The sequence below is a fragment of the Petaurus breviceps genome, unplaced genomic scaffold (assembly GCF_028583685.1).
Source record: "Petaurus breviceps papuanus isolate PSGF00001 unplaced genomic scaffold, PetGlider_PUasm1.0 140, whole genome shotgun sequence".
NCBI lineage: Eukaryota > Metazoa > Chordata > Mammalia > Diprotodontia > Petauridae > Petaurus > Petaurus breviceps.
Window position 1 is genome coordinate 36,367,451 of NW_027185698.1, and position 15,959 is coordinate 36,383,409.

Genomic DNA, 15,959 nt, shown 5'->3' on the forward strand with positions numbered 1-15,959 from the left:
TTTTTTTCACAGTTACTATTGCTAACTATATTTCCCTCCATCCTATTCCCCCACTCCACCCTCCATATATTCTATTCTCTCTCTCTCTCTCTCTCTCTCTCTCTCTCTCTCTCTCTCTCTCTCTCTCTTTCTCTCTCTCTTTCAAAGGAGTCAATAAAATTTAAGGAATAAATAAATTTTTCCTGTTGCTAAAAGGGAGATTGAGATTTGGGATGCTAACTTGTGAACATTTGGTGTTTAGACTCCAAGTGAAAAAGGAATTATAGACTTTTTTTGTGGGGGGTGGACATGACCTGGTTGATGTTAAAGGCAATGATAGAATTCTCAGTAGATGAGGGGAATGGGTTATGATTCAGAGGGACAAAATTTGAGAACCACAAATCTGAGATTGAAGTTTCCTCTCTTGAAGAAATTGACCTTTTCCCTGCATCTGTCTGATCCCAACCTCTTAGTATTCCTTTCCCCTCAGCCAGTCTCAGTGTCTATTTATTGCTGCTTTCCAGATTAGTATGTCTCCCTCTGTCACCAAAAAAACCCTGTTCCCCAACTCTCCCATTTTAGGACAAGCACCATCCAACAAAGATGGAGAAAGGCTGCTAATTAATTTACAAGGTTTTTAATACAATTAATTTTCCTAAAATAGAGCTTTCTAAATTGTGAACAAATGATGATTTCTGGTGACTATCATCCTCCCCTTTACAAGAACATGCTAAAATATTACTCTGCAGAGATGAAAACAGAGTAGGAGAAAGAAGAGAAACTAGTTTTGAAGTTTATAAAATTGAGAGTATATATACGATGAAACATGAATAAAGATTCCTTAAAGTTTGAAAGAACTAAATCTAAAACAAATAAATGGAATACTTTGTGTAGTCGATAGTTAATTTACAGAATTTGTTATCCTGAGAATTATGATGTTTAATTTTCTCAATGAATCTGTGATATCACTGATGGAGTTATGTCCTTGATTATCATAATTTATCCACATCTTATCATCCTGGTCTTTGTATATGTCCTCCAGTAAATCTGTAACATGTTTTGTACCTTGATGTTGCTTAAAGTTATGCAAGTACCACTATAGTATCAGGGTTGTCTCTCTCTTATTCTTTACTCTTATAATCAGTCCACCTCCTTTTCCAGTTCTGTCTCTCCTAAATCTTGTCTTTTTTTCTTTTTTTAATTTCTTTTTCTGTTTCTGGCACATAAGTTATAGCTTATTTATACCCACCATATATATCTTTCTGTTGTCTTTTGAGTTACATGCGATTTGGGTCTTTGGAAATTGTAATGTTCTATCATTTGCAGTCATAAAGCATCACTGGAAGAACATCAGCATAAAAATATGTGGTTTTGTTTTAGAGAAAGATTTGAGTTCATTGAGGAAAATTTTAGAAAAAATTCTAAAAATTCATTCTTCTCCCTTTCCCTAATAAAATTTGAGCTGAGCTTATTACCCATCTGCAAAATCTGTCAAAATCATGACCTTGACATCATCTATATGTGTTAGACCAATTCTGTCAAGGGACAAAGGATCTCATTTTAGCCAAGTCAGTCAATATACATTAAGCCCTACTATGTGCCACAACCTGTACTAAGCACTTGAGCTACAAAGAAAGGCAAAAAACAGTCCCTGACCTTAAGGAGCTCACTGTCTAACAACGGAGACAACATGAAAACAACTCTCTACAAATAAGATACATACAGAAAAGTGGAGCTAATATTAGAGGGAAGGCATTAGAATTAGGGGGGAGATAATGTCAGGAAAAGCTTGCAGTAAAAGGTGGGATTTTTGCTGGCACCAAAGCCAGGAGGCAGAGATGAGGAAAGAGAGAATTCCAACTTGTGAAAATACCCAGAGTCAGGATATTGGAGTATCCTATGGAAAAAAGAACAGCAAGGAGACCAGTGTCACTGATTGCTGTTTTGGGGGAGAGGGGTAGGTTATGAAGGGCTTTGAATGACAAATAGAAGATTCAATATTTGGCCCTAGAAGGTGCCAGGTGTCACAGTGGATAGAGTGCTAGGCCTGGAGTCAGGAAGACCTGAGTTCAAATCCAGATTCAGACACTTAATAGTTGTGTGACTCTTAACCCTTTTTGCCTTGGTTTCCTCATCTGTAAAATGAGCTGGAGAAGGAAATGGGAAACCACTTCAGTATTTCTGCCAAGAAGACCCCAAATGGGGTCCTGCAGAGTCAGACATGAACAACTGAACAGCAGCAAAGGATGAGAGGGAGCAGTGGAGCTTATTAAGTTGGGGGAGGGTGACATGGTCAGAGCTGTGCATTAGGAAGATCATTTTGACAGGTGAGTGGAGGACGGCTTGGAGTAAAGAGAGACGTGAGAAAAGCATGGGATTATTCAGCAGGTTGTGGAGGCCTTGAAAGCTAGGCAGAGGCATTTGAGATTGCTTAGTTGGCTGCTGAAGCAGAGTGACATGAAGAGATCTGTGCCTGAAGAAGAACTGCCCATCCAGTAGTGATGTTAAAAGCAGACCTCATGTCTGTCCTGTTGCATAGGAATCAAGTGCTGAATATTATTTGGAACTGTACCAGGTTATAAAATCCAAGTTTCTTAGCAATCATCTTACCCAATTTCCTCAAAGCAGTTTTGGGGAAATATCCTTAAAGCACAACTTCTGCATCTTTAATTCAGGGACTTGGAGATCTGGGGTAAGCAAATTTGAAGCTCAGATTAGGATGCAAAACTTATTGGCAGTACATGCCTGTAATTAGTGTTCTATTCTCATCTAGGCAGAGGGGTCATGGCTCTTTGACTTAAAACCTAATGTCAGGTGACTCATTTTGAGCACCAAGTGACTTGTTCTGTGAAACAAGAACATTGACTGTCAGAATCGCTGAGTGAGGAGACTTGGTCCTATAAGAGTCTCGCTATGTGATAAGAAAGAAAGCATTGAACTTAACACCCAGTTTTTCCAGCAGAATAGCACCTACCTCTAATATGTATAGGGGTGGTTTTTAAGGACAAATGTGATAATACCTGTGAAATTGCCTTGAACTCTTGAGAAAAAGGCATGTCTAAATAGCCACAGTACCATTTTTTTTAGTTTAAATTAAGACAATTTAAGGGAGCCAAGAGGTTGAAATGTGTTTTTTGCTCCCTTTCAAAAACTATTTTTTTAAGTTTCCTCAATCTAAAACATGTTCAAACCATTTCAGTTAGAATTCCTGAAGCAAATCCAGTAAGGACTTTTCCTCAAGTTCCTAGTAATAACCATGAGTACTTGAGAGGCTTGGATTTGCTCCTTTGGAAATATCCTTACTGATAACATTTAAATTTATCCATTTTCTTTAGAATGTTTCTGTATGAATGTTGGCAAAATTTTCTAAATTCCATTAGTAAAACTGTAGTTTGAATTTTGCAGCTTGTAGCAACATTTGATTTAGATTATTCCAAAGAAACCAAGGTGTTTGTCCTTTAAAGGCACATATGAAGAACCTTCTTAATTAGAGTTTAATGTCAGAAATGTGTGTGCCCACTTAAGTCAGACTTCCAAGGATATTGCATGTACATGTGTGTTCTTTTGTAAAGATTTAGATAAATCTTTAGCAAGGCAAATCTTTTCAAGTCAGAAAAGTCTGACATTGTGTTCACTGGTCCATCCATAATCCTTCTCCTCGGTAGGTTGGTACTTTTTCATATCTCTTCAGAATCAAGCTTATTATTATAATTTTACAGCATTCCATTTTGATTGTTTTGTTGTCCTTTCCATTTATATCATCATTGTGGTCATTATACTGTTTTCCTGATTCTTCTTACTTCACTTTACATCAGTTCATAAATTTTCCCATGCTTCTCTGTTTTTATCATATTTATCATTTCTTACAACACAGTTATATTCTACCTTCATTCACTACCATACCTTGTTTAGCCACTTAGTGGACATCTGCTTTGTTGCCAGTTCTTTTTACTATTCCAAAATGTGCTACTCAATATATTTTGGTGTATATGGGACCTCTTTTTTTTTTTTATCATTGGCCTATTTTGCATATATACTTGGCAACAACTGAAGGTTTCTGTTATATATTTTTTTAAAGCAATCGGGGTTAAGTAACTTGCTCAAGGTTACATGGCCAGTTATTTTTGTGTGGGTGCCGAGTATCTGAGGCCAGAACTGATCCCAGGTCTCCCAACTCTGGGGCTGGCACTCTTCCTCACTGCGCCACCTGGCCACCCCAGGTTTCTGTTGTTGCCTACTGAATTAAGATTAAATCCTGGTCACAGCCTACTTCTCTAGCCTTTTCTGGTATGCTAGCCCTACTGAGCTAACCTCTATTCCCCTTTCTTGTCTTATCCTTTCCTATGCCTGTATCTTTGATAACATCCACCCCTTTCCCTGGAATAGCCTATTTTTCTCTTCACTTCCTAAACTTCTCCTATATCCCTTCTCTGTACTTTCCCTTAAATAATATCCTCAAGTTCCAATGCAGGTGCCACTTTCTCCCTGAAGGTTCCTACCCTCCAGATGAAAATGATCTCTTTCCCCCTCAGATTTCTCATACAACTTTGCCTGAACCTATCTTCTATCATTTCTCACCCTTACGTTTTTTTTTTTCACTGTCAGATTTCAGGCTTCTTCAGCTTAAACATTTTTCTATCCCCAGGGCAAGAATGGACACCCAAGTTCACCATCTTATTGTCATCTTTTGATTCCTCTCTCTCACTCCACATTGAGTTAAGTTGTCAGATTTTGTCATTTTTGTTTCTCCTCTCCCCTCACTTTTCTCTTCCTTCCCCTTCCCTTCCCTCAACACAACCATTACTCTACTTCTCTTCCTCATCACCTTTTATCTGTACTATTGAAATAGTTTCTGTTTAGTCTCCATACCCCCAATTTTTCCCCACTCCAGTCCATCTTTCAGGTAGCTTGCAAAAGTGATATGGGTGACCATGTCCCACTGCTACTCAGTAAAATCCTGTGGCCCTCAGTTACTTTAGAGTCATATATAAACTCTTTTGCTTGGCATTTGAAGCTCTTTCCAGTGGAGAGAGAGAAAATAGGGAGTTCTTAAGTGGAGCTCTTTAATTGGAGGTTACTTGCTTGAAATGTGATGGATAGACTAGTAGGTGGGGGTTGAACTAGATGACCTCTGAAGTCCCAACTGCAACAGAAAAATATTGGCTTGCTTTAATCTCAAGCTAAACCACTGTGAGTGAGGATATAAATTGTTGGAGATAACATTTTATTTTTTGGTGGGGATTATTTGAGAGATACTTTTAGAAAGATTTTCCTTTAAATGCTAACTGTACCTACAAAAAGTTTTTTTCCCCCCTCCTCACTCCAGCTCCCATTTTCCTATTTGTTGAGTCAGTTTCCTCATCTGTGGGTGAGAGTTGATAAACTGTACAGATTCTTCCAGTTCCAAGATTATAAGAACAATTAATTCATTGCAGCCTCAACAAATAGGCACTGGAAAAGTACTTACCAATAAATCCAACAATTCATTTGAACATGGAAAAGGAATTAACAGTGTGAAACTTTTGACCATAGCTCTCCACCTTAGTGCTTCATTCATAATTATATTCTACCTTTAGGCACCTGGCTTTGGAAACACTTGCCTTTACTAGGATCACCTGACTATGTCCAGTTCTAAGAATTTTACTTGGAACCTAGGAAGATCTAGGCTGGAAACTAAAGAAGGTTATAAGTAGGAAAGATATGTTGTAAAAGTATGTTGTTTCTTATGCTTTCTTCTCTTTTAAGAATATCCCTGCAAATCACAGAGTCATCAGGGTTGGAAAATTTTTGAAAGAAGAGTTCAAATATTTCCTTTCAGAAGAAGAAAATTAGATAGCAAATTTTAACTGCTTTCTAAATTACTGAATAAATTTTAATAAACATAATTTGAGACATTCCAGCAAAGTAATGTGTATCTAAATGCCAGAGTTTAAGGAAACTTGGCAGATAGGTAACCCTAAATGAGACAAAATAAAAACTAACTTTTTACTTTCTACTATGTTTTAGATTTCATCAGAATTTGGACTTGTAGGGAAAAACTTGTATTTGGTAAAGAATTTCTCTTAGCCTTGTGATATAGTGGATTATAGGACAGATATGCCTAAAATTATAGGATGTTAAAGTCCTGAGATTTAAATTCACAGAATTTCTCTACATTTTATATGCCTGTAATTAAAATCTCAGTTATACTATATAGAACATGGATTTATTAGAGCACATAGAAACAGATAAGTGAATTTCAGAGAGATTGCATAAAGGAAATTTGAAACTGTCAGATGCCAGCCCCATTCCCTTCAAACAGAACATTAACTTTCCATATGATTTACCTTTTCTCATATTAGTTCTCGTTAAGGAATCATCTGTCTCTCCCACAGTTGTAAATAACAAATAACAGGTTTCAAGATTGTTTCAAATAACCATCAAGGGAAGAAGAAATATAACACTGATATTTAGTTACTTAACCTTTAGTCAGAAAATAGAAATAACATCTACCCAGAAAACTAGTGATTTTTAGGGTATCAATTAGATAATATCTATTAAACTTTTCTTACCAAAGGAAAAGAAATGATAGGTTAACATTAGTTGAGACTTAATTTTACCTCCTCCATAGTACTCTAATGATTTGTTTCACTTCTTTGTCATGAAACCAATGTTTATAATTCTGAGTTGACAGATTATAATGGAATGAATTAAAAATTTCATTCCCTGTAGTTAGAATCCAAGAAGCTTTTTAAAAAAGTCTTTTCCTATCATCCATGTTATTCTCCTCACTGCTGAGTTTGGATTCATTGACCTTAAAGGTCCCTTCCAGTCCTACATTTATGATCCCAGGAAAATAGGATTTTATTTTAAAAGGCCATACATATACACATACACATACATAATGCATACATTCTTAACATATCTGTCTTCAACCTCTCTGCTTTTTAGGTTGAAGGATGCTTGAGGGCAGAGCCATTATCTAATTTTATGTAATATTTTTATGATATACTATATTATGAACTTTATAAAAGATTAGGAAAGATGTAAGAAAGGAGAGAGATACTTTGATTTGTAATGTATATTAAAAAAATTAATTTTACCCAAAGGTAAAATTTACCCTTTGGTATAGTGGAATGATCCCACAGTTTGGAGTAGAAGGATTTGGGTTTGACTCCCTGCCCTTCATTATCTGTATGGCCTGCACTAAGGCCCTCACCTCCTCTGAGTCTGTGTTATCAACTATAAAATGGAATTAATAATGCTTTCATTTTCCATTGCGTAAAATTGTTTGTGATGATCAGGTAAGATCATGTATTTTGTAATGCATAAAGCACTATGTATTTTTGTAATAAAATATTTGCAAATGTGAATGCCTGTGAATAGGTTTTTAGATAACAGAAGAGAATATAGGTAGAAACAGATTTATTATGCAGGTAAAAATATTGCAAATTCTCAGGTTAAACATGAAACTGATTTTTGGCATCTGTCAAATGTCTGAAGTTTTTTTGAGCATTTGTTTTATTTTTAAAGTAGAGACAAATAGTGAACGGTTCTGAAGTATTGTGATTGCCATTTCCTGGGGACCTTTTGGTTTAATTATGGTTAATAGTATAAATGTTTTTGATATGTGAATGTGATATTTAAATATGAGAAAAGGTAACATAATATCCTATTTAACCTTGGTTATTTAACCTTACTGCATTTTATTTTAGGAGAATGACATCTTCCTGGGCTGGGAAAAAGGAGCTTATAAGAAATGGGGAAAGAGTAAGAAGAAGTGCTCAGATCTAACTCTTGAAGAAATGAAAAAACAGGCTGCTGTCCAGTGTCTTCGCTCTGCTTCAGATGAAGTAAGTCTAGAATTTTAGAGTACTTTTTAAACATTATCTTTACTCATATTTTATAACCACATTTGAATTTGAGAGATATTATAAGATTATTTTATATTAGTAAGTAGTCAAGACTTATGTTTTATTTTAAAAGGAATGTCTAGGGCCCTTCAGCATCACAAAACAATGAATCGATTTTTGGAAACCAGTTGCCTATTTTGTTAAATACACATTTGTGTAAGCTAGGGAATCAAATGAGTTTATATTTGTTTAAAAAAAAGCATGTGACTAGACAGTAGTTAATGTTAACTGAGGTTTTTAGTTGATTGTAAATTCATTATAAAATGCAACTAAAAAAGCTTACTCTATTTAAGTTACCTTAATATCTGTAGAGCGTGTAGAATTATGGAGATGATACTTCTTTTCTTCACTGAGCTGATCAGCTCACATATGTGATGTTTGGAGCTAGAACCTTTCCGAAGAGGGTAAACAAGGTGGTAAGTAGAAGAAGGTCATATCATATGAATATCATCATTATCATAAATAATCTTATTTGGTTTTCACAGCCACTCTGGGAGATAGGTGCTATTATTATCCCTGTTTTCCCATTAGGGAAACTGCAGCAAATGACTTGTCTAGGGTCACACAACTAGTAAGTATCTGAGACTGGTTTTGAACTCAGGTCTTCCTCACTCCAGGTCCAGCACTCATCTCCTGTACCACCTAGCTAGCTGTATCAATTGAAAAAATTATATTGGGGCGGCCAGGTAGCACAGCAAGTAAGAGCACCGGCTCCAGTGTCGGGATGACCTGGATCAAATCCGGGCTCAGATACTCAGCACCACACCCAGAAATAACTGGCCGGTGTAACCTTGAGCAAGTTACTTAACCCTGATTGCTTTTTAAAAAAAAAATTATATAAGTTTAGCTTGGATAAGAGATTTGGGGTCATGATCCACAAATTTAAAGACCTTTTATATGGAAGAGCAATTCAGTTTATTCTCCTGGGCTCCAAAAGGGCAAAATTATGAGTAATGAATGGAAATTACAGGAAGGCAGATTTCCTTTAACTTAAGGAAGAACTTCTAATAATTGGCACTTTCCCATCAGTTGTTACTTTCCCAAGACTCCTGAATACAGTACCTACCTAGCAAGTCACAAAGCTAAATATTTACACAGAATCTTGAATTGGAACATAGGTTAGACCTATAGAAAAGTTTCCTAAGTTTAAGGCCTTGTGAATATTGTAAATGCCTTATCTGTTTTTCTTCCTGTTAACCAGCCTCTTATAAAAATGAAAAATGCAGAGAATTGTTTCAAAGACACTTAGGATAACCTGTATCAAAGATCATTTTTGAGTTTATTTAATTCCATTCTGTCCTGAACCAAGATACTTGAATTATATAGGTGGGGGGGGGATAATGTAGGGGTGATGGTGGTGGTGAGATGAAAATTACACAGGATAAGAAGATATGAATGGTTAGGGACACAAATATTTGGGAGTATTGGATTACTGAAGTAATATGCTGTCAAACCCTGAAAATAAATGACCAAAGAGTCACAGAGATTATGCAACTACTGTTAACTCTGAAAAAAATACCAAAGAGCTCATAGAGGTAATACCCCACCTGTTAACTCTGAAAAATAAAATAAAACTAAAGAGCTTACAGTGGTAAGCAAAAAGCATTCTTTATTCCTTTGGAGGAGGGAAGCCAGACACACATGCTAAGGCCTCCTCTAAAAGGAGACCCAAGACAATGTGGTTAAACCTTGATTGATATATAGATAGAGGGACAGACAGATATTTGTGGCCACACAGTAAGCTGTAGCCGTGACAGTGAGGGTGTAACAGCGACAATGAGGCAAGTTTAATTCATAGCAAGGCTCCATGAGTGGAATGTCATTCCTGCAGGTGTTTGTCCAAGCTCGGGGTTTCTGGTACTTGGCTGCAGCAGAGAGGGTGAGTGCAAAGGATTGTTGTTATGCCAAGCTCAGACTACAGCTTGATTGCTGGGCCTTAGCTCTGGAAAACAGGGGGTCTCCTAATAGTGAAAAGAGAGAAGTAAAAAGAGAAGGGTCGTCTTGGCATGGGGATCCTGACAGTGCTAAAACTATGAAGCTCCTCTCTTGCCATTTCTCTCCACAACATTACTGATGACCTTTTTTCCCCACATTTGATACCTTGGCGTTAGTATATTGCAGTTCTTACTTATTTACATTTAGTTACTTTCAAACTTTCCTACACATTTTCTCATCCAGTTTCCTCATCTCTAGATTCACTATTTCCACCAGAGTATAGACCTTATTATCAATCACCTGGACTTCTGCATTGGATTTGTAACTAGTCTTCCAAACCCAGGAGTGGGGAACCTGTGACCTCAAGGCCACATGTGACCCTTTAGGTCCTCAGGCATGTCCCTCTGACTGAATCCACACTTCTCAGAACAAATCCCCTTAATAAAAGGATTCATTCACTAAAACTTGGACTCAGTCAAAAGGCCACACCCAAGGACCTAGAAGGCCACTGGTTCCCACCCCTGTAATCCTTCTTTCACACCATTTCCAGATTATTATTTTATTAGCACAGATCTGGTCTTACCATTCCTGGCTCAAAAAACCTGCAGGATCCACCTTTGTCTACTAAAGGAAGATTACTTAGCCTGGCATTCTGAGTCCTCCACCCTACTTTTTCAGCATTATTCATAATACTCCCCTCAGCTGAATATACTCAGTCAAACTAGATTACTTTCTCACCATACCCATCTGTCTTCTGCCTGTCTCTGTTTTTGTGAACCTACCACCAACCTTCTTGGCCCCTTGGATTCCTCTTCATCTTCTCACTCTACTCATCCTACATAACCAATCAGTTACCAAGTCTTGAGGTTTCCACTGACACATTTCTCTCAGACCACCACCCTGTTTACCTCATGCCTATACTGTTACATTAACCTCCTAATTAGTCACCTTACCTCAAGCCCCTTCTTTTTCTAGTCCATTCTCCACAGAAATGCTAAGATGATATTTATAAAATATAAGCCTGACCATATTACTTCCCCTGCTCAGTAAACTCCAGTGACTCCATTTTACCTCTAAGATCCCATATAAACTTCTCTATTTCATATTTTGAAAACCTAGTTCCAATCTAACTTATTTTTTATGACTGCCCTTCATGTACTCCATATGGTCCAGCCCAACTGGCATTCTTATGTTTTCACATATGACCTTCCATCTCCCATATCAATTTTGAGTCTTAGAATCCCTAGCTTCCTTCAAGGACCAGTTCAAGTGTCCCCCCTTATATTAAACCTTTCCGTGAACCCCTCAGCAGAAAATGTCCCCCAAACACTCTTTTTACATATATTTTGTATATATTTATGTGTATATATGTATGTTCCTGTTCGTTCTCTCTCTATAGAACCTAAGTGCCCCCCAGCACTTAGTACCTAATTGGTGCTTAGTAAGTGCTTGATGGTGGATTGATTAGTATTCCATGAAAACACCTGAGCATTTTCTACTGTTTTTCTGTGTCTAGAATATCTTCTTTGTCTCTCCTATTTCTACTACCTTAAATGCTGATGGGGGATGGCAATGGGTCATACAGGAACTCTGATCCTCATCAAAGACAAGAATGCCTGCGATTCAGTCTGGAAAAGAATTCAGTAGGCCCAAGCAGACTTGGAGTCAGAATTTTAAAAGTTTATTGTTACACTTGAGAGTGGGCAAGAGTTCTTAGAGAACCTGCAAACTTAAAGAAGACATAGGCATAGTTTTTAAGGAGTCTAGGCAATTAATCAGATGTCAATTATGCTAACTAGGTGAGTAAGGGTGGGATTAGGGAGGAGTTAAGGAGTGGTCAATGCTTAAAGGAACATGCACTTTTAATGTCAGCTGCCAAGGTGTATTGCCCATAATTCACTGGGAAATAGCCCAAGGGTGGGGGGCTACCTGGAGGTGTGGTTTTTGGCCTGAAACTCACTAAGTCAGCTATCGGTCAAGGGCTGACTGAGAAGTGCCTAGTCTGCCACCCATCAGTGTCATGTTTGACAAGATGGGTGTTGGGAACCAAGGCTAACAGAGACTCAGTATGTGGATAATTGGCTAAGGAGTTAACCTATAGATAGGGCATCGAAGGATTCATGGGGCAGCTGGCCACTTACTAAGGGGAGATAACATTTGCCTAAGCTAAAATGTTTATAGATGGTTTAGTTCATAGGTGTAGCTTGTTATTGTTCCAAGCAGAGATATACAGTTCATGAGTTGTTGCTGGGCAGAATGCTGGCAGGGGGAAGGGGCAGAGTTAATGCTCTGAGGCTGGGGGGGGGGGAAGTGTGATTTTACAGATTGGTTTTTCAAATTGATTTTACAAACTGATATTACAAATTGAGTTTACAAGCTGATGTTACAAACTAATACTACAAACATAGATCCCAAGCACCCCATCAATGCCACCTTTTCCATGAAGCCCCACTTGGTAACGATCAAAGAAAATAGTATAGGTAAAGTGTTTTTCAAAACTTAATGATTGAAATAAGTGTTAATATTTTATTCATTACTCTCAGACCTCTCTTAAATATGTGCCCTTAGTTACTTGTACTACTTATTTGTGTACATCATTTCCCCGTACTAGAATGTAAGCTCTTTGAGGCAAAGATCTGCTATGTTTTATCTAACTCTTGTCCTCTCCATTTCCTAAAACACTGCTTTCTACCTCTTAGGGGAGGGGGGGAGCCAGGAAAGGCCTAAAGAGGGCAGGACTTGAACTGAGAGTGAAGGAAGCCAGGTAAGGTGGGAACCAGAGCTAATTAGGGAGAGCATTCCAAGTATGGCAGACAGCCAGTGCAAAGGAGAGGCAGGAGAGAGTCCTATGTGAGGAGCAGCAAGTGGGCCAGTGGAGTTAGATCTTAGACTATGTGGAAAATTGTTTTTAAGGGAGGGAAGACTGTAAAAAGGTACTAAGGGACCTGGTTGTAAAGGACTTGGAATGCCAAGTAGAAGATTTCATATTTGGTGCTAGAGATTATTAATAGAGAGCCTTCTGAGTTTATTGAGTAAGGGAGTGACATGGCTACACTTGTGCTTTAAGAAAATCATTTTGGCAGCCTAATGGAGGATGAAATAGAGTGAGGAGAGACTTCTGAGAAAAGGAGACCAATGTAGAAGGCTAGAGTAGTCTAGGCAGGAGGAGATGTGTCCTTGTAGTAGTAACTATGTGAGGACAGGAGGGGACATATATAAGTGATGTTGAGAAGGTAAAAAATGACAAGATTTGACAGTAAGTGATTAGATATGTAGGGTGAGCAGAATTATTACTTGTAATGAGAAATCTTTTTCTGCAACTAGATAGTTAAACTAGATGGCCACTGAGATCCTTTACAAATTGGAAATTCTATGAATCTGTGAAAAGCCTTTTGCTATAATAGTACAAAGCAGTAGCCTTAGAGACTTTTCTTTAATTTGGTATTTCCTATGTGTATATAAAGATCCATATGAGAGTCCTTGTTAGATATGACAATAGAGATAACCTTGTTTAGTTATACTTTGATTATCACTGTTAATCAGAGTATAAAAGAGATATGATTAGATATTAGCTATTGTCATGGAGGATGTCCCCTGCAGAGCCCAAAAAGAATAGATGCTGAGTCCATCTAGCTATTCCTGTTTTATAAGGTGTTATGCTAATAGTATTAAGCCTATTCTATTGAGGCTCTCAAATGAACTCTACAATAATAATGACAATATTTATAATTATAAAAGCTTGCATTTACATAGTACTAATGTTTTACAAAATATTTTGCATAACATTATCTCATTTAACATAACTACTCAAGTGTTTAGCCTAACTAGCCACATAAGAAAATCCAAGTAGATGAAAAGTGTCTGTTGTCCAACTATGATATGCAATTATATGGACAGTCCATTGAGCTGATCCATCAGTAGCATATATCTTGGACGGAAAATGTGGTCAGATATAACTGAATAAGAGAAACTAGCATGCATTCAGGAAGTTATGTGACACTTATAACAGTCCAAAACTGCTCCCTGAAACACCACCTCCCCCTTTAAAAAATACCAGTATGATTCAAGTTAAAGTATATGGCTGTAATTCATAGAACATCACAGATTTCAAAGAATCAAATCTTTGGGTAAATCAAAGTAAAATAGGTCAAATGAATTATACTTTAGAGTCCTACACTGGTACCCATGTAACATTAAAAGCCCCAGAGGAAGGTCTGTAGCATGTTGTCAGACTCCCTATAAAGGATTTAGTAGATGTCTTCAAGTTCTCATTTATTGTATGGAATGGAAGGCATGGATATTTTGCTATATATACATACTGATGAAATCAAGACTATAGAATTATGATGGAGTACAATTGAGATGTAGATATGTTTCAGAATAGGTTATAGGAGATTTTGTGCTGTATTTGCTATAAGAAACCCAACTAACCCAGTCCATGTGACCATAACTACTTGTATCAGTTTACATCAATTTCCAACATATAATGTCTAGAAGGATATAGTTTCTGAAATGTTAGCTTTGAAAACCTTAACCTGCAAAGTAATATAGATGTCACATGAGGTTGAACATGAAACCAAGTTCTGTGTTCAGGTTGATCTGTACACCTGTCCCTCCCCTGGCATGAGAATCATTAGTGACCCTTTATTTCCTCTAGCATAAAATGCAAGCTCCTTGCCTTGCCATTTAAAGCCCTTCATAGTCTGGCAGTCTTATTTTCCACCACTCACCTTCATACAAAGCCAAACTGACCTACTTGCTCTTTCCCTTGGAACCTGGCATTCTGTCTCATGCCTGACCCCAGTGCTCCTTCTCTTTTGGAGTCCTTTGCTTCCTTCAAGGACTAAGTAAAGTGACACTTTGCATTGGAAATCTTTCCTGATTCCCCTAGTTATTTGTTTTCTTTTACATATTTTTTTGTATTCATGTGTAAATACTGTTTTTTATTCCTCTAATGCTCCCCACCACAATCACCAAAAAAAAGTTGCTTTGAAGACAAGGACCATTTTGGATTTCTCTTTCTAATCCTTGCACCTGGATTATTGCCTTACACTAGGTACTTAATAAATGCTTGTTGAATTTAACTGAAATAGGATATTTGCTGTCTATTTCCTAAAGTTAACTGCTTCATTTTAAGCAGCTAATTATAATAATTATTTAGAATGTTTCAGTTAAAGTTTTTTAAAACAGACAGCATAGTCTAGTAATCCTTTTGACTTTCATAAACTTGATTTATTTTCAAAAAAACCTTGGTGATTACCATAGCTCCCAATCTAAATGACTGCTACCTACTTCATAGTGTAAAATAAAATGCAACTGAAATGTGTTAATGGTAATCTACTATTATACCCTTGGGCATAAGTGATGATAAATGTAGGTGTGTTTTTTCTTCATTCCTTGCTAGATATAGTAGAAGACAGAAACTTATATTTGACCTTGTTGGTTTTAGTCTAATTCAGTAATATAATCAAGTGGCATACACATATACTTGATTTTAATTGGCCATTGTCACTTAAAGAGATTTGAAGAAGACATTGTTACTTGGTAGGCCAGTGCTGATTTTCTAATCCTGGACAGCCTAGAGATACTAGCTGTAGTTTCTCCTTGTGTCTAATTATTGCTTTCAAGGAACCAGGATTTGAAAACATAGCATTATATATGCATGTCATCAGTGTTTTCCAGGTAAGTGGATTTTGTCTGACCCTCTGGGGCTTTCTCCTCTCTTAACCAATACTCACTTCACTAGTAGTGAACTAAGAAGGATATAGAAATTATAGAACAACATAAACCTGTTGGACTTAGTTGTTCTAATCCACATTGATAGTAAGGTCAAGATTGGGGTTGGGAAGGGGGCGTTCTTTGGAGGTGAGGACTACACTTTTCCTTTGAAAGTTCTTCTCTTGCCCATTTCTTCCTACTTGGTCTAGGTAGTAGTTACTAAGGATAGAAAACAACAGTCTTATAAAGGTTTACACTCTAGTGACCAGTTTACTTGTATTTAATATTTAGGCACATGAGATGAAAACAAAGATTATGCTTTATTGTATCCATATAAAAATTTCCTTTTTCATGTACTTTGGCTCATATAAATGTATGTCAATAAATAGGAATAGTATGCTTTTCTTAAAATAAATTTCTTGTTGTTTAATGCTT

General features: G+C 37.0%; 1 protein-coding gene across 9 annotated transcripts in view; it reads left to right on the plus strand.

Moving 5' to 3' along the window:
* KIAA0232 (KIAA0232 ortholog) overlaps positions 1–15,959 on the plus strand; it is a 121,298-nt gene that overhangs the window by 43,953 nt on the left and 61,386 nt on the right. For all 9 annotated transcript variants that reach the window (XM_069070253.1, XM_069070249.1, XM_069070245.1 and 6 more), the window contains one exon: positions 7,674–7,811. In XM_069070253.1, the coding sequence (XP_068926354.1) occupies positions 7,674–7,811 (138 nt within the window). The remainder of the gene's footprint in view (positions 1–7,673; positions 7,812–15,959) is intronic.